Source organism: Muscardinus avellanarius, assembly GCF_963383645.1.
Source record: "Muscardinus avellanarius genome assembly, chromosome: 11".
Lineage (NCBI taxonomy): Eukaryota > Metazoa > Chordata > Mammalia > Rodentia > Gliridae > Muscardinus > Muscardinus avellanarius.
The window spans coordinates 81,944,576-81,970,266 of record NC_137797.1 but is presented as its reverse complement, the minus strand read 5'-3'; the positions used below and the strand labels follow the sequence as shown (position 1 = coordinate 81,970,266).

Genomic DNA, 25,691 nt, shown 5'->3' with positions numbered 1-25,691 from the left:
TTCACTGACATGTTATTCCTCAGGACAGTGTCATTGGCTCAAAAGCCTGGGTGAGGTTAGGCCATGGGGAGTAGTAGCAGGCTGTGTGAGGGAGGAGAGGACATTTATCAGGTCCAAGAGGCAGTGCAGACCCTTGAAATCTGCATGTGGAAGAAAGTGGGGAATGATCCAGAAAGAAACACACTACAAATGCTGTGTATGTGTATATTTCTATTGCTCTGAACCTCACTATGATGTAAATTACAATGCATCAATTAAAGAAATTCAGAAATCTGCACATGGAATTAAACAAATTCTGTGCTTTCTCAAGAAAGTATGCCTAGATGCCAAATTCAGTCCTTGCAAAGAGTCTTAGATAAATGATTAAATTTCTCAAACATAATTTGGATAAATCGCTGAGGGGGGAGAGCCTTAAGGAAGTTGAAGAGTCATCATTAGAAGAATCCAGAAGGAAGCTGTTAATTCTATGCAGGAAACTAAAGTAAAAATTGCACACTAGAAACTACCTCATAAGTTTTCTATTTACTGGTACTGAGTGTTTTTAAAGAAATGGAAACAGGAACTCCTTATACTAAGTTCTATAAAATTTAATCTGTCCAGTAAAAGTAATCTTATCAAAATAAATGAAGATGGTCTAGTAGGAGACATTGCTCATTTCTCTCCCTGCCGTGAATGACATGTCATTAGACTATTTGTCTCAGCAAGGAACAGCTTAATAGCATTTGAAATCTTGCAAACTCTATCAGTGACAGAAACTATGATCACAAGCTTGGATAGAACTCATCAAAGTAGCTCTTCAGTTTTTCTGAGAAAGAAGGAACCAAGAAATCTGATTTGAATGATTTTTTTGTTTGTTTTTTTATGGAAGAATTTGTTCATGGAAATCTTCAGCATTGAAATAAACTTAGGAATCTTCAGTGTTAAAATTAAACTTAGGAATACCTAAGCAGTGTTATCTAAGCAATGCCATCTATTATGAGAACAGCTTGAAAAGGTTGGGACGCTAAATGTTCCTCAAAGGCTCAGGTGTTAAAGCCTCAGTCCTAAGGATAGTGCTACCAGGAGGTGGTGAGACCTGGTAGGAGGTCCTTAGAGGAATTTATCCATCCATCCATCCATCCTTCCTTCCTTTTTTTTTTTTTTTTTTTTGCTTCTTATCCCTGAGGTGAGCAGATTGGTTCATCATATGCTCCCTACCATTGCTATCGAGCACTCATGCCAGGGACCTACAAGCTACCAGTCTGCTGATCATGGAATAAAATCTCTCAAGTTGAGCAAGCCAAAGCACACCCTTTTTCTTCTTGCTTAAATTATCTCCGGTGTTTTGTTAGAGTAATAGAAAGCTGACTATGACACATCTTGTCACTAATTCTAAAGACCATGACTAATTTGGCAGTGGTTCTACCCAAACCTTGAAAAATATGGCTGCTGTTTTCCAATTTTTTAGTATATGTGCTGCTGAAGCAACCACAGGCTCTTGTTTTCCTAAGGTCATAACTGCAAATTAGTCAAGAGAGACATGACAAGTAAGAGTGAGTATGATTCAGTTCCACTGTAGCACCATGCTCTAACTGGCTACAAACAACACAGCTGGTAGTAACTAAAACCTAGCTCACTTTACCTGGAGAATATTTTAAAAGGGCACTATAGCATTTGTATAATTTTTGGAGAGACAAACATATCCACAGTTACAAAAACCACAACTGTTATGAGTCATTTATCCGGAACTAATTTGGCAGTGGTTCTATTAAGAAAGCACAAAAGCACCATCTAAGTTGATCCCTGGGTTCAGGGCCATGGCATGTGACCCAAGTTGGAGGTCTTTCAGGTTAAGCTGGGTATTTCAGCTGGGGGGTAATCATGCATGAAGGTGCTGAGGTCTGGATTGGTTTTAATCATTGCCAGAAGCACAGAAGTTTCTATACAACAGAAGACCCAGCATGTGAAAGGGCTGGACACCAGGTAGTTCAGATGGACAAATGTAGCCATGGATGACTCTGGCCTTTGGACTCTGCTGAAAGCTATGAGAGCCATTAAGTGGTTTTAAGTCAAGATGAGATAGATTGAATTTTGTTTCAGAAAGTTTCCAGGCAGAGATATGAAGGACAAGGGGAGGGAGGTAAGAATTCCAGCAGAAAAATCCTCCTGTCACATGCTTCTGTTGCTGAAGGTTTACTTTGATTTCCTTCTTCCGGGGATTAGGAACTGGGACAATTCCAGGTAATCAATTGTGGATGCTTAGATTAGAATTATATCCAAGGATACAGTGTAAGAGTGTGAGCACATATAAGTGAAAGCAGAAGACCCTCTCACAGCCAGAAAGAAGCAAGGGCACCACGTGGCATGGACAGTGAAGCCAAGCAAGTGGCTCTCTAGTTTCTGGTTTTGCCAGAACCAACCGTATGTCCTACCTTTAGACAATGTGCCCTTATTATTTCCTAGATTTTAGTAGAATTTTGTAATTTGCAAGTACAGTGATCCTGGACTATAGAGTCTGACAGATAATTGGAATGAAGAGGCATAATGTAAGAGTTATTAAGGGAGTAAAATAGAAGAAAATGATAGCAGACTAGATAACTATAGGCTTGGGCACCCACTGATTGTTGAAAGGGGAACTACAAGAGGCAGGGCAGGTTGTTGGGAAGTAATAGGGAATCAGTTTTGTGCATGTTAAGGTTGGTAAGAGTGGAATATTCAAGTAGAAGCATGTAACAACTAGACTTACAGGTGCATATCTGTAAAGACTCCCTAGTTCCTCCCACTTTCTTTCTGTGAACTAACCAAAAAAATCAAAGAATACTCTATAAGCCACCCAGGTGTACAATTTTGCTTTAATTTTGCCAGGGTTTTGAACTCAAGTCCTGATAAAGGTATTTAGGTGGCTGACCAAATTATGAAAGAAAATTGTTTTGACCCTGAGTCCAAATTCTGTAAGCCCTCATATATCAACTTTGTAACATGACCTGGTGGTAGTGAACTGACATAAATATAAAAATTATTTGCTCTCACTATGTGTTACAAGGATGAGCTGCATCACTCTTATCAAAGTTCCCTTAATAAATGCTTTGGTCACCCTGGTATTCAGCACGTCATTCTTTGAAATTCAAGGGGCCTTGACTCAGGACTCTCTTGTGGGAACTCCCCAGCTGCTACTTTTGGAAAGATTCCATGAAAGAGAATCACAAAGGAATTCTGATCTTAAAGGTGGATTAGCTCATTCTTAGCACGCTGGTGGTCACGGAAACAAGAGATAGAAAGCCAAAACGCGGAGAGGAACAAATTGAATAGAAAAAGGCATGAAGGAGACTTAAACTGCAGTACAGTGATGACAAAAAAGATTTAAAAAAGCGTGGCCAAGTAAGGAGAGCTTGTCTCTGGACAGTTGACTCACTGGGAGGATGGTATGAATATGGAAAGATGAATAGGGAAGCCTAACATCCTCAGAGCACATTCTATGTAGCTGGCACTTTGGTGCTTAATTTTATTTTCAAAGTAGGTCATAGGATGTTCTTTTAAAGAGACCACAAGTTCCCTGGGTGATGAGTAGAGTTATATTGTGTATATCTAGTACACCAGCAGAATGCCCGCCATAACCAGTAAATTAAGGTCTCAGAATTTTTATAATGTTATCGTCTTCCACTTGGAATTAGCCAAACTGGTGTGGCTCTTAAACTCACATATAATTCTGGGGAAAAGGTTCTCCTTTACTGAAACAGCAAGCCTACTTCCTGGAAAACATCCCTGAATTGCATGCTGCTGTTTCAACTCATTAGCAACACATCCCTTTCTCTTTCCTTTTCAGCAAAAACATAGGAGTCAGAGAAAGGGCAGGCAAGGAAACTGTAATAATTGATAATCTTCTTTTCAAAGATTATTGTGACGAACCTAAAACCTTAGTTGCTAACATATTACAAACCATGGAGATGAATTTCCATTAATTATCGCAGGAACTTGAATTCACATCTTCTTCAGAAACCATGCCAAAAGGATTTGACATTTTTTGTGTGGGGTGGGGGAGGGATGTACAGGGGATTGAACTCAGAGGCATTCTACCTTTGAGCTATATCACTGGCCAGATTTTATTTCTTATTTAGAAACAGGGTCTTACTAAGTTGATGAGAGTCTCCCTACTTGCTGAGGCTATCTTCAAACATGCAATCCTCCTGACAGGTATTTACCACCACACCCGGCTTTTGGAAAATCTTTGATGTCAAGCTACAGGTATTATACTTAACTACAGATAAACCACCTCCTCAGGAGGCATTATTAGCTCTTCCAAAGTCACTAATATCTTTTTATCCTTGACTTAATTCTAAGATGAAAAGAACACGTGTAATGATTAAAGTGAACAGCACTCATATAACATTTACAAATAAGAAAAATGCTCTCAAATCCTTTCCTATAGAAATAGAGATATATATGAACAAAGGGTATTATAATAATTTTCTGTCTATAGAGAAGATATCTCAGATACTGAAATGATGGGTGTAGGTCAGGAGGATGGGTTAACCACGGAATGTCTCTGCTTTACACAAATCCCTAGGAAATACAAAATCTAGTGAGCCAAAAAGAAATTAACATGGACTTATTTCCTTCCAAAGGCCTAAACCATATATGCTACCTCATGAATCACAAAACCTGAGAAATCCTGCTTTTTAGATCACCAAGGCCCTGAAGAATTAGTAGCTTATGGAGTTTCCAGAACTAGCAAGTATGATCTGTTTGCATTTAAATCCATTTTAGTATTTGATGTCCATGATATTATCTACAAGAAGCTCCACACAAAGAAATTTTTAACAATACAACAAACATCATTTGTATGTATCCCCTTCATGTCCTAGGGAGAATTAATCATTCATTTTCCTGTATTCCTACAGCCTTTATTATAATGCTACATTGTAAGTAAATGTGCATTTATGACCTTAGATAGAATGCAGACTTCTCAATGACAAGAATTATAAGGATACAGACCTTGAAGTCTTAGTAACAATACAGTAATTTTGGTTGAAAACATAAATAAGTGAATACTTTAACTTATGTTTTAAAGGATCCCTTAAAAATTACATGTGAACTTCCGGGAAGATGGCGACCGAGAAAAGCGGGGCTTAAGAGCCCCGCTAACAACCAATCTCCATTACCACAAAATCAATGCTTTTCATAGCCAGAAAACACCATCACCAGAGAAATAAAAAAATCACCAGGCTCCAGAGAAAAAGCGGACTGAGAACAGAGCTCAGAGCCACAGAGGAGATACACCGGCCTCATGCCCGAGGACGTGGCAGCAGCGATTTACTGCCAGCGGAAGCGGCGAATTCACCGGACGGCTACAGCAAGCCGAGGTGAGCCGCTGCGGAACAGACAGGCGGGATTTCTCGGCGCAGGGAACATCTAAAGCTCCCAGTGGCTGAGCTCAGCACACGCTGCAAGGATCCAGAGTGGAAATCAAAACCAAGAAGAAATACGCCAGCCTCACGGCCGAGGGCATAGCACCAGCGCCATATTGCCACCTGCGGCAGCAGCAGCAAATTCACCGAGTCCAGTACAGCTACATCTGCGTACTCAAGAACAGTGAGTCAAATTGCGGGCCACAGAGGAGAAATCCCAGTACTGTACTCCCTGGGACTTGACCCAGTGGGGGAGTGGCGGTGGCAGAGATATCACACCATAGGAGAACGTACAACCTGGCACCCCCCATAGTTTAAAGCAGCCTCTATTGACTCTCTGGGTCGGAGACTCTGTGATACAACCCAGTAAAGGAGTAGTGGGGTCTGAGATACTACTGACTCGAGATCCAAAACACCTTAAGCGAAGTCATAGTGACCCAAGGGAAGAACCCAGAGAAGGCACAAACTTCTGAAATCATGGGAAAGAGGAATAATACTGGAGCAATGAATGCCCACAACCCCACAACATCAGAACCTGATAAAACAGAAATTCAGAGATTTCTAGAAGATCAAATCAGGAAAATAACTGTAGAAATAATAGAGGTGCTTCAAAAAGAACTCAGAGATAGCCAAAAAGAGATAAAATATGCAATTAATGAAGTAAAGGCCTCAATTCAAAGCATGAACAACCGATTAGACCACATGGAGAACAGAATCTCGCTCTTAGAAGATGATCATTCCAAAAATGAACGCATAGTTTCTAATCTAGAAAAAAATATCCGACAGCAGGAATCTGTTATTGAAGAAATATGGGCCCATTTTAAGAGAGCTAACCTAAGAATAATTGGAATAGAGGAGGGAAAAGAAAGTGAAACCAAAGGGATCAACAATCTCTTCAAGGAAGTAATAGCAGAAAATTACCAAACATAGAGCAAGAGGTTGATACACAGGTCCAGGAAACTGATAGAATTCCCTTGAGACAGGATCAGAGAAGAGGATCCCCACGCCACATAATTGTCAAAATGACCAATGTGGAAGCCAAGCAGAGAATCTTAAAGGCAACAAAAACAAAGGGCCAAGTGACATTCAGAGGCAAACCAATTAGAATCATTCCAGACTTCCCAAACCAAGTCATGAGAGCCAGAGGGCTTGGAGTAACATATTCCAAACTGAAAGAAAAAAACTTCCAGCCAAAAATTTCCTACCCAGCAAAACTTTCTATCAAATTAGATGGAGAAATAAGAAGCTTCCATGACAAACAGAAACTGAAGGAATTTATGTCTTCAAAACCAGCACTCGAGAAAATACTGAAACAGATTAACTACAAAGAAGAAATAGGTAACACACACCAGAACCAGAGAAACAAGATTTTTCATCCAACAGACAACTAAGATTGGTTATCTGTGGAGATTCATTATTTATGTTAGTCTTTTACCTATCTCTAAAGGGTATTGTTTGCCTTTATTGTTGTTAATTTTTAGGATTTCTAGTTGGAATATTAATATACCTTCAGATATAGCATTTGGAAATATTTTATCCCATTCTATTAGTAACTGTTAACTCTGTTTACATTGTCTTTGGATATACAATTTTTTAATTTTTTTTTAGGGAGTTTGTATACTCCTCTGTTGCCTGTGCCATTGAAATCATAACCAAGAAATCACTGCCAATTTCAATGTTGTGAGGTTTAATGACCCAGATTTTCTCCTAAAAGTTTATAGTCTTAAGATTTATATTTAGGTCTATTATCTATTTTGAGTTAATATTTGTATATGGGATTAGGTAAGGGTCCAATTTTATTCATTTCCATGTAATTATTATTTTTTAACAATATTTAGTTAAAAGATTTTTATTTCCACCACCAAATGTTCGTGGAAACCTTGTCAAAAATAACTTGACAATACAGGGAAGAATTTAGCTCTAGGCTTTTATTTAACTCCAATGGTTTATATATCTGCCTTTAGAATAGTATTACACTGTTTCAATTATTGTAGCTTTATATGGTTTGAAATCAGAAAATATATATCTTCTAGCTTTGTTCTTTTTCAAGATCGTTTTGTGTACCTAGAGTCCATATTCCATATTAGGATAGATTTTTTTCTGAAAAATAAATATATAAATATATGATAGTTTCACCTAAAAAAATAGAAAAAAATATTCTCTGGTAAGAAAGAAAACAAAAAGAAATATTGAAATGTTATCTTTAAGTCATCAAAAGCTTGGTATCAGACAAATGAAACTGTTATGAGAGATTATCATTTTTAATTTTGGATAAATTGCTATAATACTAGACGTCAACCACTAAGCCAAGCATGGGGAGGGAGGGATGGGGAGAGAATGGGGTGGGGATCGGGTGGGGGCTGACTGGGCGATGTGTGCATGTATGTCTACAAAAGTTTGTATCCCACTATGATGTATGAATACAATGCACCAATAAAAAAAATAAAAAAATAAATTACATGTGAACTATACAAAATATATATAAGAAAGTATATTCTCACCATTTCTTATCACCAATTTTCTATTTTGAGTGCAGATTTTCAATATGGTAGCCAATGATAATTGACCTTTTCTCGTGGAAAATGAGTTTCCATTTCTATGAAAGGTCATAAGAAAATTCATATCCACATTGCATTAACTTGATTTATACATACATGAGGCACTGGGTTTTTAACCAATGCCCTTAATGAGCTGCTCTGTGCTCTGGGCCTTTCTCTGAGTTCTCCTGTAACTATCATGGAAACTCACTACAAAATGCAACAGTTTTTTATTCAACTCCCTTTTCCCCTCTACTTTGCTTCCTAAAAGTCTGGGACCATGTGAGATTTCTTAGGGAAACCTAGAAGGCATTTATGATTCGCAAGGGTCCCCCGCCCAGGATAAGGGACTAAGGATTATGGATAAATACCCTAGAGTCATTCTAAGGCATAGTCTATACTTATCCTCAGAGAGTTTTCAGCAGAACAGAACTCCAGTTGCTTGCTTCGATAACCTGCTAATTAATGCCTACTTTATGGCCTTTCCTCCCTTCCCAACCCCACTGTCCTACTGCCTTGCTAATGCTTCTTGATACTGCTCCAAAATATCATGTGCACCAAGTTCTGATTTTAAGGTCTGTTACAGGGGAAACCTAAACTAAAAGAAGTGTGCAACATGCACACAGGGAAATGAAAGTGATGAGGAATATCGTGATGATTTCAGAATAAAGCTGTGCTTTTCAGAGTCTTGTGAAGGTCACAAGGATTAAGCTTACCTTCAAAACATTATGGAAGCCAAAGAAAGTTTAATTAACTGAGGTTATATGATCTTGATGTGATGTAACTTGAGGTGATGATCTTGGGGAAAGAGGCAATATGAACCATAACACCAAGTTCATCTTTCTTCAAAGATATGCTTAGGAAATAAGGATTGTGGTCATAACATAAGAGCCTAAATATCGAGTAGGACAATGATCAGCATGTTATAAGAATTTTTTTTTGGGGGGGGTGGTACTGGGGGTAGAACCCAGAGGCTTTCTACCTCCGCACTATACTCCCAGACCTATTTTACATTTTATTTGGAAACAGGGTCTCACTAAGTTGCTGAGAGCCTCACTAAGTAGCTGATGTTGGCTTCGAACCTGTGCAGTCTTTCTGTCTCAGCCTCCCAAGCATGGGGATTACAAGTGTGGTCCACCATGCTCGGCTAAGCATTTTTTAAATATCTTCCAAATCTGAGAAAGGTTTAAAGTATTATTATTTCAAGAGTTTTTAGATTCTACTTTACTTACTTGAATTTCATTTTTTTCTCACACAAATATACATTAAAAGTTCATCTGAAGTGGAGTCAATGAACTGTCATGCCAAAAATCCCATGGTAGAGACAGATCTTAAAATCAGTTCTCCTGATTCCTGGACTAATATTCTTCCCCTTACATTATACTCATCTTTCAAAGAACTAAATGAGAAATCCTAACCTTTGTCCATTTAGTCAATAACTTCCACCCACTGAACAGAATACAGATGCGGTCATATTTAAATACTTCAATGAGAGCCGGGCGTGGTGGCGCACGCTTGTAATCCCCGCGCTTGGGAAGTGGAGACAGGAGGATCACACAGGTTCAAAGCCAGCAGTGCTGGCTAAGAGACCCTGTTTCCAAAAATAAAAAAAAGTACAAAATAGGTCTGGGAGTGTAGCCCGGAGGTAGAAGGGCTTCCAGGAACCCCAGTACCACCAAAAACAAACAAACAAACAAACAAACAAACAAACAACATATATATATATACATACATACATACATACATACATACATACATACATACTTCAATGAGGCTAGCATTTTATTTTTCAATAGCTTCTTGGACAATGAGAAAGCAGGCAGAGACTCTTTTCATTGAACTGTTGCTCCCATCCACTAACCCTGCCTTTTGAGAATGAGAGAAAGCAACTCAAAACCATTATATTTTTCTTTTTGATTTCCTATCATCTTTATTTTTCTCTACACTTAACCACTATCTGGTCATGCTTGTTAACTTGATGTTTCGTGATTATATGGTATTTTTTTTCATACTAGGAGAGCTTGTTGGCAACAAAATACAGAAATTGAACACATCCAGTAATACAAAAGTTAAAAAATTAAATTAAATATGCTTAACAAATACAAATGACTCACTCAAACATCAGGCTGTTCAGGAACTCTACTAGATGAGAGTTACAAAGCAAAGGCCTAATGAGTTGTATGATTCTTGAGATGGATGCAATTTTATTTCTGGTTGAAGATCCTTAGTTCAAAAATTCAAAATCTGGAGCTTTTTTTTTAAAGTGTCAACATGATGCCACACACAGGAAACCCTACAGAGCCAAGAAGCAGTCAAAATATGGATGCACTAAAAGTGTTCTATAAAATCAACTACAGGATATGTATATAAGTGAATTTCATGTTTAGATTTGGTTCTTATCCCCAAGATATCTAATTGAGTATATACAAATATACCCCCAACACACACACAAAAAAAAAAAAAAAAATCAAAGAAAGAAAGAAGTAGAAAGCAAGGGAAAAAAAAAAGGAAAAAACCAAAAACCAAAATCACAAAGTCTTCTAGTCGCAAGCATTTTGGATAAGGAAAACTCAACCTGTAGAACACAGTAATTTCAGATTTGTGTATTTAGTTGATATGAATTTCACTAAGTTTGAATACTTATTCCCAAACAAGCTTTAAACAACCAGTTCTGGACATTCTGAGTATTCTAAGATTAAATTATATGATCTGGAAAATTAGGTTCCACTCTTAGCTTTAAAACTTGGGAGGCGGAGACAGGAGGATCGCGCAGGTTTGAAGCCAGCCTCGCTGGCTTAAGAGACCCTGTTTCCAAATAAAAATATAAAATAGGTCTGGGAGTGTAGCCCAGAGGTAGAAGGGTTTCCAGGAACCCCAGTACCACCAAAAAAACTAACACACAAGCTGGGCGTGGTGGCGCATGCTTGTAATCCCCGCTCTTGGGAGACGGAGACAGGAGGATGGAGCAGGTTCGAAGCCAGCTGCGCTGGCTTAATAGTCCCTGTTTCCAAATTTTAGAAAAAGTATAAAAATGGGTCTGGGAGTGTAACCTGGAGGTAGAAGGGTTTCCAGGAACCCCAGTACCACACACACAAAAAAAACTAATACACACACACACACACACACACACACACACACACTAAATAAACAAACTTGTGCAATGAAAACAAGTTAATTAGTTTCTCTAGCTAGACAATAACAGGGTAGAGAATAGTTCAGGAATGGAGCTGTGCTTGGCATTCGTAAGGCCCTGGGTTCAATCCCCAGCACCAATAAACAAACAAACAAACAAGTAAATAAGAAAATTATGATAAACAGAAGTACTGCCCTATATACTTGACAGAATAGTTATGAGAAAGAGAAAAACTGTCCATCAAAATAATTTATAGTATTGTATATGCAAAGCAGTAAAAACATTTGCATTATCATAGTGATAATAAATATACCATTGGGAAGCTTTAAGCAGTCTTGTCCCACTTTTTCCCTTTTCTGTGACTACTTATAAACATATATTAGAGCAGCACTTGGTATTTACTGTTTAATAAATGAGTGCTTTAACTTCTCTATTACTAGGCCATATTTTCTAAAGGCCTTCATTATTTCTTGTAAACACAAGGGAACAAATGTCTCCTGAGGACTAAGGTATGGCTGCAATGGAATAATAAGTAGTCTATACTTACTATACAGCTGCCCAGTGCCCAAATCCCCACCCATAACCTTGAGTTACTATGAAAATAAAGAGTAAAAAGAGGAGATGGGAGCATTATTCTGGAATAAACGTGGTTTAAAAGTAAAACACTAGCCTGGCATGGTGGCGCTTGCCTGTAATTCCTGTACTTGGGAGGCTGAGACAGGAGGATCACAGGTTTGAGAACAGTCTCAGCAATTAGTGAGAGTTTGTTTCCAAATAAAAATAAAAGAGCTGGGGGTGTAGCTCAGAGGTAGAATGTCCCTGGATTCAATCCCCAGTGCCACCAAAATAAAAAATAAACAAATAAACAAATAAATAAGGGAGGGAAAGAGGAAGGGAGGGAGGGACAGAATGTCCAAACAAGCTTATTTTCCCTTAAGTCTCTTTATCAAAATCAGACACAAAAGCTTAAAATTTTGATTTCCCTTTCTTTATTAATAATTTTCTATGTGACCTTAGTCTTCTTAGGTAAAAAAGCTAATACCTTCCACCTGTCCAAGATAGACTATTATCTGTTTATTACAACATACCCAGATATAGTTTATTATAAATTGTTTTAAAAAATGAACAAATTCACATCAAATCAGATTATTATCTATGTATCTTTTTTTTTAAATGTACTGGGGATGGAACCCAGGGGCATTCTACCTTCGAGCTATACCTCCAGCCCTATTTTTTTTTTTAATTCTTTATTTTGATACAGAGTCTCACTGAGTTGCAAAGAGGCTCAGTAAGTAGTGATCCTCCTATCTCAGCCTCTGAAATGCTGGGGGGTACAGCAAGCCTATGCCCAGCTTTCTCTATGTATTTATTCAAGTCCCTCCCTCCCAGACACATATATACAACTTGGTTGTAACAGAGATAAAGTACAAATGGTCCATTCATTGAGAGTTATAGATAAAATTCCTTATATAGAAAATGGAAAATCACTGATACTATTATCAGAATTTAGAATAGACTACAGAGAATTTCATGATAGTTTTTTTCAGTGCAACAACCAATTCTTTTATAGTAGGAGAGTTAATTATCTGTTTATTCATTCTCTTCTGAAAAGAATTTGTATAGCTGAATGCTTGAAATTTTAAGTGATATTAGAAAACTGACTCTTCTAAGAGTTAAGTGTACTGTCTGATGTAATGTTTTAGAATTTAGAAGTCTTCTATTCAAAAGGGTAGTGGAGGAGAAGGTATGGGTTAGAGTATAAAGGAAAAAGTTATATAAATAAATGACATTTAGACCAACACACACAGTCCATAGCCTGAGAAAATTCAATAGTTCATGAAGAAAATAGATCCTGACTAAGACAGAACATTAAGAAGGTCAATAGGATAAAAATAAAGGATTCTATGACAAAGAAAACATTACATGGTAAGATTATACAGTGTAACCCAAAGGATGATTCATCTTTCGTATTTTTCAATATGATCTTTCTATGAAGTTTTATAGAGAAAAATAATTGAAAATGCCTTATATTTCAAGTCTACACATATTTCATGGGGAAAAATGAAAATTGTATAAAAAGAAATGTCAACTTATCCACATTATTAGGGTTGGGTTAGCTACAGAGGTCCCAAAACCTATTTGGCTCACTGCCCCCTTTACAGAAAAGAAAAATGTACTAATTGCCCCCTGAAAATCAACTTTCCTTAAGAAAATAAGAGAAAAGATGTAGTAACAAATTTCCATTCTTATGTATCTAAATTTTGTTTCAGCACCCCAAGGGCATAGCATCACCCACTTTGAGAACTTAGAATATCAAAGATATTATTATTTCTCGCATAAAAAAGGTTTGAAAGTAAAAGTAAAATTTGTGTTATACACAATGAAATATTCATAAAAATGGAATCCTGACTTAATAAAATAACACTTTTATAATAAGAAAAATATAATTAGTATTTTCAATTAGTAACCCTAAAATTAAATTATTAAGCTCCAAATATTTTAAACTAGAAACAAAAATTAGGATAGTAGGTACTAGAGCTTAAGAATAATGGGAAAATAATATAAATATATGAACATAAACTAGAGCAAGAAAAGAAAAAAAAAACACTCCATCAGACTACATTAGAGCTTCAGCCTAGTAATTTTCTAGCCAGATAATAAACAGTAGTGTGGTCAACATGAAGCTTTATGAATATCTGAAATTATGTGATTTTTTTTTGTACTACTGGGGATTGAACCCATTGTTGTTCCACTTCTGAGCTATACCCCAGCATACACATTCTCTCACTCTCTCCATATGTGTGTGTATCTATATATGTGTGTGTATATGTGTACAAAACATATATAATATATACACACATATACACATTTATTGAAATATGTGTGTATGTGTATATGTATATATAATATATACATATATACATATATACATATATATATGGAAATAGGGTCTTGCTAAGTTGCTGAGGCTGTCCTTGAACCTATGATCCTTGATCCTTCCTAGCCTCCCAAGTGCTGGGATTACAAGTGTATGCCACCTCTCCTAGCTTAAAATTATCTGCTTTTAATAACCAATAGGTACTCAGTCTAGCTATCATATTTTCTACATTTCTAATACTCTAACCTCTAACACTGACATCCTATAAGTGCCACAGAAAGCTGAATCACTGTCCCATATGCAGTAGACAGAGGCTATGTTCAACCATTATTTATTTTATTCTTCCAATTTCCCAGACATAATACTCAAATGCAAGCAAAAGATCTATGAAAATACAACCTATAACATGTATAGGTTGTTGTAAGCAAAGAATATTAATGACTATCATAAATCTCAAGGAATAGCAGGATCCTTATATTGTTTGATTTGTAGAAAGACTGAGGATTTGGAGAAATGGATGGTTTATTAAAATATAAAAACCCCAGTCAGCATAGTTTAAACTATGGTGTTCCTCATGAAATGCATGAGCCACTACCTGTCAATTATAGTTGGCTATTTGTGATCTGTGTTAAAATGGACAAGAATGTACAACAAAATTCATTTACTCGGCTCTTAAATTTTTCAGGTTTAAATGCTTAAAAATGGTAGAACAAAAAATTTTCATACACAGGACACATATTAGGTTGATCAACTCAAATACTCATATGATGTTATAACTCCACAATTATTTGCAAACTTGGTACTAGTTCTCAACACTGAGGCAGAAAAAGATCCAATCAGTATATGCCAATTCCAGAAAAAAACATGCTAAGCACTATACTAACAGATCGGCCTTAACAAAACTGGTAAAGGTAAGAAAGAATGAAGTAAATGGTAGGGAAAGGGGGGAGAGGAAAAAGATTAAAAGAGACAACCTAGAAATTTATAGTCTGATAGGAATAATAAAAAATGTAAATTTCACAAATGGTGTAGATGTACTAAGAGCATAGTTCCTTAACAAATCCTGATGGTCTTTAATGGGACATTGGGTTCTACTCCTTGTTTTCCAACTATTAATAAATACTTATATAAAGTAACTTTAAAAGAAAAGATCAAGAGTCTTAAATACAAATGATTTGCCAGGAAAAACTTAATTTCTCATAATTTCTATGTTTTAATGATTGATTTTAACCAGTAGGTAGAAAGAAAGAACTGCTAAGATGTGGCTATTCATCCAACAATAAGTTTCTCAAAGAACTCACTGCTTTCTCTAAACTATATTCTTTTATCCAAGATCTAAAAACCACTCTAGAGAAATATGAACCATATACAGCTCTTCAGCACAATATCAAATTCTGCATTTAATGGTGAGTTTATATAATGTATGTTTCCCAGGGACCATGTCCCCTTTAATAAGTGCTGTGTATCTGGTGCCAAACAGGCCCTCAAAAATAGGTTTAATAATCAACGAATGAAACATGATAAAGTTAAGACTATTCACCCCACTCTATCTCTGATTCATAACTTTGAGGGTTAGTATGAAAACTAGTAAACAGGGAACTTTCCTGTCTTTTCAACTGTTTCACTCAATCTCTCCTCCACTCTACTCTGGCTGTAAGAATCTTATTTCCCTTAAGTTCTTGTCACATTGCATAGTAATAGACTGACCCACAAGAAAATGAATTAGTTATTTGCTTGCCCATAATTTCTAAGAATACAAGGTGATTTTCTGTTAAATTTACTTTCTATCCTGTGTCAAAAAATGGTTTAAATAGCTGGGCATGGTGGCAGACACTTATAATCTTAGTATTTGGGAGGGTGAGACTGGTGATCAAGGTTCACAACTAGCCTCAGCAATTTAGTGAGGCTATCTGCAACTTTATTGAGACCTGTTTCAACATATAAAAATAAAATAGGGATGGGGGAGTAGTTCAGATGTAGTATGCCCTTGGGTTCAATCCCCAGTATCACACAAAAAAATAAAGAAGAAATGATTTACAAAAATGATATATTGGCTCATATAAGGACGTCCTGGATTGCATAAAAGAAAAAATACATCAACATATAAAGCCAATCAACAACAAACACATTGAATTGCCTCCTTCTAATTTTAAATGTTAGGATTAAAAATAAGCATAAGGAATCCTCTAAAATGAGAATTTTATACATTTAATAATAACAAATAACCAAGAATCCTACTCTTTTTTTTTTCTATGTAAAATGAATCCTTCATAATCTTTTTAGTAAAAAGCCAGAAAGCAATACATACATGATGGTGTTAATGCCTGAGAGCTGTTGGAACATTTGTAGGCCACAACCCACAATTAAAGCTCGGCGAGTTGGGGGATAACTCAGCATTCTGCAGATCACAGGTCCAGCTTTTTTAAAAAAAAGAAAGAAAAAAAGAAAGAAAGGACACATCTATTATTTTGAGCTCCCATAGTAATTATTCCCATTAGGAAAAAATCTTCCAAAATCTCTGTGAAATCAACATGACTGGGTATTTTATTAAAATATAACAAACACACTTTTACAGAAACATGATTATAATATATTCATTTGGAATTTGTATGGTTTAAGCCGTAAAAATAAAAAGAGAAAATTCAAATTAAAACAAGTTATGGGATCAATAAGATCTATATAATGGAAACTACCATAAATTTTTCTTCCTTTAAATCCCTACCAGCTGTATTTATTAATGAATCCCTTTGTTCTTCACTTTTTTGGCACTTAAATATTATTTAAAATTCATCCATGTGGGCTTACTTAAAAAGTCACTGGCAAAATTGCTTTAATCAACCAAAAGAATAATACTCATTACAAACAAACAAGGAACAAAATTCTGGGATTAATACCAGACTTAGTCATAGCTATGCAGGATGTTACTAAAACAGTTACCCAAAAGGTAGTAAAAGAAAATAATTTAATGTCAACTATGTATATATAGGTACACACACACACACACACACACACACACACACACACACACACACGTATTTCTAAATTGAGAATTTCCCTAAAGACATTCAATGGTCATTTTATAATATAAATGGGCTTTCAAAATGAAACAAATTCCCTTGGCTATCAGGAAATGATCAGAAGTTTAGATAATTCTAAAGAGCTGGGCATCTGAACTCCTGAGGCTTACATCACCTTCTAATATTTGCTGTCAGGGCATACTCCCCTAAAAGCACCGCTTCTATTCTTAGAAGTGTTAGCCTAGCTCTCATAGGCATTTTAGAGAGTATCCTTATAGGAACAGAGTTGACTCCTGGGATCTGTGACATTCTTGCTGTTGGAAGAGATGGCCTGTGATCACCAGGATGCTGACTGACTACTTAGAGCATTTTCTATTTGGGGTCCATAACATTCTAGGAAGGCTCACTATTTCAGGAATCTTTTGGAAATGTAATCCAGTTTGCAAAAATGGGATAGAATATGCTCTTGTCTCAGCAATATGTTAATATGGGCTATCAAGTCAGGGCATTAGTTAGAACTAAGAACTGAAAATATTCTCTGTATATGGGTATAGTTACAACCATAAAACTTGACTTACCACATATATTTTTATCTCAAATTGATAAGACAGGCCACAAATACACTTAGAGAAACACTGATGAACACTGAAAGCTACAACATTGACAATCCATTTAGAATGCAGCCTTAGAGTAAGCATCAAATTGTCTTCAATTCAAGCAAGCTATGCTACAATACAACACATCAGAAAGACTGTGTGAAACAGGGAGATGCTGAGATCCTTTTACTGAGACAGTATTGAAAAAATACCTAGATCAACTTCCTGAACGATGGGTAGCATCATGTGCAAATACAGATACCAATACCACCAAGACAGCTACGCAAGAAGGAATACATGTGGCGTCTCATAAACATCAACCTTTCTCATCAAAACTTTCAAATAAAAATACTATCATTTATCTTGTGTACCACAAAAAATTTTTTAAAATGACAGTGAAACCAAACCATTTCTTTAGTAACCTCTACAGAGGAGAAACGGGCATTTCTTCTTGCAAGAAATCTATAATCTCTGGATAGCCCCATCTACTTTCAGTATTAAATTGTTTCATGAGCTGATGGATAGGTTAGTTTATAGAGGCTTCAGAGGGCAGAAAAACAAAGAGAAAATGCCAAATTAGGATCAAAGTTTGCTCAGCATTATATGAAGAAATAATCTATTGCATAAATGTAACAAGCTTATATTATAGTTTATTATGGATTTTCAATTTTTTTGGTTTGGACTTCTTGTTAATAATAACAGCAGTTCTTATTTATTTATTTATTTATTTGTTTTTGTGGTACTAGTAATGGAACCCAGAGACATTCTACCTCCAATCTACATCCCCAGTTCTATTTCTTAGTCTTTTTTAAAATATTTTTTGAAACAGGGTCTCATTGAGTTGCAAGGGCCTCGCCAAGTAGCTGAGGCTGTCTGCGAAACACAATCCTCTGGTCTCCATCTCCCAAATGCTGGAATTAAAATGCTGGAATTATAAGCATACACCATTGGCTAGCAGTTCCTTTATTAGAATAGCTTTTTCTGAATGGATAAATTTTTTGTCAGAGCAACTGCACATCTGATTATGCAGAAACAAAATTAAAAGTATTTCCTTTCATTAAAATCATAAACCTAGATTTGTAAAGCAGTGAAACTGATTTAACAAATGTAAACCATCATTAATCTTTATGTCACAGAAGCTATGAGAGAACAAAACATTTAAAAAATTTAAATGTCAATCTTGAGTTACTATATTCCTTTTGCTTTTCTAAAATTAAAAACAATTTGTTGATACAAACATTTCATGATTGATTCTCCTTTGAACATTTGTGTCTTTGAAACAGAAATTTCCACGTGGTAAAAACAAAAATCTCTACCCAATTAACATAGATTAGAAATACAAGAGCCAGAATATAACACATAGTAAAGCAGTAGGTTCAGGAAAGCAAAATAAGTTCAACTTTTTTTTTTTTTTATTATGAACAGCTCATATTACTAAGTTGCTAAGTAGCTTTTGAATGGTTATCCAGGTGTGGTGGGAACTCTGGAGGCAGTGATGAAATAGTGCCACAAGTGCAGCTGTTTTCATGCAGAGGCTTGGATGAGCTGAGCCTCCTGACACCAGAACCCAGTTTGTACAAAATTTCAGCTCTTGGCTTCCATTTCCAGTTACAATGGAGGAAAAGTGATCAGCTTTACTTCCCTATGTGAAACTGCTAAAAATCCATGCCAAATGCAGAAAACTACCAGGCTATCAGGCAAGGAAGGGGAGCAATCCCCAAGATTCAGAATCATAGAAGGTGAATCCTACAAAGTCTACAGATTAATGTTTTAAAAGTGTGTCCAAGTGCAGCATTAGAAGGGGAAGCAAGGGGATCTGCTTGTCTTGAGTTGAAAAGCTGTGGCTTAGAACACAGAGATGCCACAAGGGAGGGGGCTGAAGTTCACAGAGCAAAGTAGAAAGTCACATTTAGAAAGAGATGAAGAACTGACATAGTCAGGGAGGCCCCTATGAATATTCAACGGCTGTGCATAAGGCAATTACCTGAACAAGGGAAAGAGTCACAGGACAAATGAGAGGAACCACCCTCAAGAGCTATGGCCTGGAACAATGTCTGTTCCTACCAGAAACGTAAAAAACCTGGAGTGTAAGGAAGAGTATTCAAAAGAGAGTCACCCTGGCTGTGGTGTGAACTTAGTCTATAATTGAACGCTGCTTGCATATCAAGCTTAGAAACAAGACTCGAATCCTTTCCAAGTGACTGAAAAGCATGTCAGATCAAGTTGAAAAAGAAGATAAAAGTTATAATATCTGGCATATTAGTGGGTCTGTACAAGATAGGAAAATACAACTTGCAATGATAAGACAATTCTAAATGCATATATACCAACTGAAAGCTACAAGACATACAAACCTAAAATTACAAGGAGAAAAAACAAAAACACTAGCAATTATCTGATAATAGCACATCATTCTTCTGTTGGTAAATGACAGAAGCAGGCTGCAAACCAGCCAAGACAGAGAAGACCTCAACAACATTATCCACAGACTTGACCTAATGATTGGCATTTAAACAGAACTTCACAAAATAAAGAGCAGTATATGTATTCTTAAATAGTAGATACATGGTTAATGTCTTGAACTATTTACCCAAGTCTAAGTTCTAAAACTAGATTTTTATTATTTTTGATAGAAATTTGAGGTTTTAATAATTAACATTATTAATTATAGATTATGTAAATCATAGTCTAAAAATTTAATTTAGCAGATACATTGGGAGTGCTATAATTTTTTTACAACTATTAAATTTATTTTTTATGTGGATCATATTGAAAATGGCATGCATGGTACCCTCTCACACCCCCCACTTTCTCTTTCCCTTCTCCCAACAATGAATGTCCAGGTTGACCATCCTGCATTCATACTTTTACACATATCCGAATGTAGTTTCTCCATTAATCAACCTCAGCCTTCTTCCTCTTCTACTCTTCCATTCTATGTTGCTGAGGTTTCTCATCCATCATCTGGAGTCCCTCTGATATTCCTAATAGACCCTAGTTTGGGGATTTTAGAGAAAACATATGTCTGTTTTCTTTTTGTGTTTGTCTGATCTCACTTAACATAATGTTCTCCAGGTCTTCCCATCTTCTTGCAAATGACATGATTTGTTTTTCACATATCCATGTTCATAGCAGCACAATTCATAATAGCCAAAATATGAAACCAACCTAGGTCTCCATCAACAGATGAAAGGATTGAAAAACTATGGGAAGAAAATCCTGGCTTATAAACCTATGTACGGCGCGGGGCACACCAGACTGGGTCCTGGGCCAGACCGCACGTACCACGCCAGACCCCTGAAGAAACCGCGCCCAGTACCCTGTGTCCCCGGCGGGGGTCGTGCGGGGCATGCCAGCAAGGGCCCAGTTCATGGGACTCTGGGCCCCAGGCGGAGTAGTGCGGAGCACGCTGGACCCATGGGGAAACCGACCAGGTCACAGTGCTACTGAGTGCCCGATCCCACTTCCTTCTCAAACCACATATACTGTCTTCTCTTATTAAAAAAATAAATAAAAAAATAAAAAAAGGAAAAGAAAAGAAAAAGAAAAAGAAAAAGAAAAAGAAAAAGAAAAAGAAAAAGAAAAAATATCGGAGAGGACTTAAGAAAGCCGTGGCAGCTGCCAGGACACTGGAGATGCAGACAAAACTTATCCAAATGCACTGGAACTTATAGAAAAATTCCCTGTGAAGGAGGACTGCTGTTTGTCTATATTGTTAAGAATCTTGGACATCATCTGTAAGGAGAGAGTTTAGCAGAGACCAAGGAGAAAGGCAGTGTTGAAAGCGGTCTCCACGACGGCGGTGGAGACTTGTATTCAGGAGAAGCAGAAATCAGATACTACCAACCTTATTTTTTTGGAGAAATTACACCAAATGTCCAATGCTATTGTCACGCATGCTTAGGAACACTGGGCAACATTCAGAGTGGAAAAAGAGCCTGGGAAGGATTTGAAATGGTGGAGGCAGTGGCAGTGACAGTGGCCAGTACTCAGGGGAGGCAAAGATCTGATGCATTACACCCGGAACCTTTGAAATAATAACTCCAGAGGCAGAATGTTACCGCCATGCACCCTCGAGAACGTGGGACAATTGGTTGGGCGAAGAGGGTGCTTGGATTGGAGCCTGCCGAGGGGTGAGGCTGGCGACGGACACAGCAAAGCTGGGATTTGAGCCTGCCGTGAGGCAAGGCCGGTGCTGGGGCCAGTGAGGCCAGGATCAGAGCCTGCCGTGAGGCAGGGCCGGTTCTGAGACCTTCGAGGCCAGGATTGGAGCCTGCCGAGGGGTTAGGCCAGTGCCCGGGCCAATGGCCGACATCGGAGCCTGCCATGAGGCAAGACCAATACTGGGGCCTCCGAGGCCGATATCAGAGCCTGCTGAGGGGTTAGGCTGATGCTGGGGCCAGTGAGGCCGGGATCGGAGCCTGCTGTGAGGCAAGGCCAGTGATGGGGCCTTCAAGGCCGGGATCGGAACCTGCTGAGGGGTTAGGCCGGTGCCAGGGCCAACAAGGCCAGGATCAGAGCTCACGGTGAGGAAAGGCCAGTGCTGGGGCCTCCGAGGCCAGGATAAGAGCCTGCCGAGGGGTTAGGCCAGTACCGGGGCCAGCAGCCGGCATTGGAGCCTTCCATGAGGCAAGGCCGCTACGGAGGCCTCCAAGGCTAGGATCAGAGCCTGCCAAGGGGTTAGGCCAGCGCTGGGGCCAACGAGGCCGGCATCGAAGCCTGCTGTGAGGCAAAGCCAGTGCTGAGGCCTCCGAGGCTGGGATCGGAGCCTGCCGAGGGGTTAGGCCGGTGCTGGGACCAGCAGCCAGCACGGAGCCTTCTGTGAGGAAAGGCTGCTACTGAGGCCTCCGAGGCCGGATCGGAGCCTGCCAAGGGGTTAGACCAGAGTTGGGGACAGCGAGGCCGTCATCAGAGCCTGCCGTGAGGCAAGGCTGGTGCTGGGGCCTCCGAGTCTGGGATCAGCAGCTGGCATCGGAGCCTTCCGTGAGGCAAGGCCGCTACTGAGGCCGCTGAGGCTGGGATTGGAGACTGCCAAGGGGTTAGGCCGGTGCCGGGGCCAGCAAGACTGGGATCGGAGCTCACCGTGGAGCAAGGCCGGTGCTGGGGCCTCCGAGGCCGGGATCGGAGCCTGCCAAGGGGTTAGGCCGATGCCGGGGCCAATGGCCGGCATTGGAGCCTGACAGGAGGCCAGGCCACTACTGGGATCTCCGAGGCCAGGATCGGAGCCAGCTGAGGGGTTAGGCTGGTGTCAGGGCCAGTGAGACCAGAATCGGGGCCTCCCATGAGGCAAGGCCGCTGCTTGAGCCAGCGAGGTCTGGATCAGTCCACCGGGTAGCCAGGCCACTACTGGGACGGTCAAGAGTGGGATCGGTACTTGCAATGCGGCATGCACAGAGAAATATCGCAGAAAATAAAAATCAGATGCTTCCCCTAATCAGCAATAAGTAGGAGGAAAGGGGCAACAGGAAGAGGTTGAGCTATAGAAAGGGCCCTATAGTGAAGCAACTAAGGTGACCAATCAGAGGATATGGAATAGGGGAGGATGGAGCCTCTTTAAAACACAGGAGGTATATAAACAAATGTATCAAAGTTAATCACTAAACAAGCATGGGATCGAGGGAGGGGGAGGGAATGGGATGAGGGCTGGATGAGGGCTAATTGGATGATGTGTGTTTGTATATCCTCTCAAGTCTTGTACTCCAATGTGATTGATATATGACTACAATGCACCAATTTTAAAAATAAAATAAAATGAAAAAAAAGAAACCTATGTACAAGTGTTAAAAAAAAAAGAAAAACTATGGGAAATACAATGTAGCTGTAAAAGTAGTTTTAATTAATTTAAAAGAAGTCAAGTCACACAAAGAATGTTCTCTGGCCAAAATGACATTAATACAGAAATCAATAAACTGGAAGGCAACTAGAAAATACTCCCACACTGGAAATTAAATATCATATTTCTATGGATCAAGGAAATTAGAAAGAATATGGAAACAGGAAGATCACAGGTTTTGTGCCAGCATAGTGTAACGTATGACCTTGTTTCAAAATTAAAAAAAAAAAAATACAGTAAAAATGACTCGGGATATAGCTTAGTGGTAGACATTCCTTTCCTCAAAACCACACACACACACACACACACACACACACACACACACACACACGTAAAATGGAATGAAGCTTAAGTAAGTAGAACAGAGGAAAATTTACAGCAATGTCCTCAGCTTCAACCATAAGAAACCAAAAAATCTGAAACTTACAGCAAACATGAGTCAACAGTAAAGATTTAGAATCCATGAAATAGAAAAAAGATACCAGAGGGACTCCTAGTAATGGAGGAGGAATCTCAGGGGAGCCAGGGAGGTGGTCTAAGGGAAGAGGAGGGAGAAGACTGAGATTCATGGATAGAAATACTACTATCATATATACATAAGTGAATATACCAATAGCAATCTCAGTATTCCTCATTGGGAAGGGAGAAAATGGGGAGACAGGGAACACCAAGTGCTGTGTGCATGTATGTCACTGTAAACATAATTTATATTATGATGTAAGACTATAATGCACCAAAAAAGCATATTTTAAAAAACTGATCAAACCAAAACCTGTTTCTTTGAAAAGATCAACCAGATTGATAACCTTCAAGATAAACTATAGTTGGCCCTAAATGCAATCTCATGTATCCTTTTCAGAGAAGGGCAGGTCCAAGACAGAAAGAGAGATGGAAAACGCAGAGAATAGACTGTCATCACCATAAGCCAAAGAATGCTGGCTTCAAACAAAGCTGGACAAATAACCAAGGAACAGACTTCCCTAAAGCCTGAAGAGGGAGTGTGGGCCTGAAGATACCTTGACTCCAACCCAGGAAAACTGATTATTACCAGAACTGTGAGAAAACAAATTTCACCATTTTTGAGCTACCGAGTTCGTGGCAATGTGTTATGGCAGCTACAAAAAACTAGTACCTGGAGAAAAAAAGGATGGAAGAAGACATAAATGACCAATATCAGGAATAAGAGAGATGAACTTAACAAACACATTAAAGTAAGAGTTTATTGTGAAGAGCATTATGCCATCAAATACAATGTCTTAAATGCAGTAGTAGACAAATTCTCTAAAATATGGAATCTTCCAAAACTCAGTAAAAAAAGAAATATCCTGAGTTGCTAGGTCTATTGGCTACTAAAAATACTGTATTTTTAAAAAACTTTTCTGTGAAGAAAACTCAAGTGCAAAACAACACACACTAATGGTTGCCTGTGGAGGGAGAGATTACCAAGGGTCACCAAAGAAAGTTATCCATGTTTATAGCAGTACAATTCACAATAGCCAAACTGTGGGACCAGCCTAGGTATCTGTCAACAGAGGAATAGATTATAAAATTATGAAAATACATGCCCAACATAATTCTACACAGCCATAAAAAATTAAGCCATTTGCAGAAAAATGGATAGAACTAGAGAATATCATGCTAAGTGAGATCAGCCAATTACAAAAAATGAAGAGTCACATATTTCTCCTCAAATGTGGGAGAAATGGGGATACAAAAGGGACTCCAAATAAAAGAGAAAAAACCCCAATGGAGTAATAGAGGGTGTCTAAGTGAAGTAGACAAGTGGGGGGAGATTGATGAAGCAAACACTTCAAAGGATTTTATATATTTATACAAAATTGTCAACGCCAATCTCTATACTATATATGGGAAAAGGGAAGGAGTGGGGCAAGAACTGGAAAGAAGCTTATAACATGGTGTTTGCATGTATGTCTCTATTGTTTTTGAACTTCATTATGATGTCTGATTACAATGCAACAATAAATTTAAAAAATTAGGGGAGCCAAGGGTTTAACAGTATTGGGAAGAAGTTTCAAGATGTAGTAATGTACCAGTATTGGGAAAGATTTCCAATTTTAAAAATATATCATTTATAGTGAAGAAAGCCAGGGGCTGTTGGAAGAAGGCCAGAAGATTTCTCCATGGATAATTAGTAAAAAATAGAAGGAGCCTAGGGCTTTTTTACATTTCTGAAGAGAGGCAGAGTTCCTCAAGGATGGGAGGAAATCCCAGATCCCAGATAAGCAACTTAACACATCTTGGGAGTGTATCAAAAGGTGTGGAGGTCTATGCCCCAGACAGGGGGTGGATCAG

At 38.2% G+C, this 25,691-nt stretch overlaps 1 protein-coding gene across 1 annotated transcript in view; it reads right to left on the bottom strand.

Annotated features, from left to right (window-relative positions):
* SLC2A13 (solute carrier family 2 member 13) overlaps positions 1 to 25,691 on the bottom strand; it is a gene marked incomplete at both ends in the record, with an annotated part of 334,048 nt that overhangs the window by 169,045 nt on the left and 139,312 nt on the right. Inside the window, one exon of the mRNA XM_080706601.1 lies at positions 16,241 to 16,349. Within this exon, the coding sequence (XP_080562727.1) occupies positions 16,241 to 16,349 (109 nt within the window). The remainder of the gene's footprint in view (positions 1 to 16,240; positions 16,350 to 25,691) is intronic.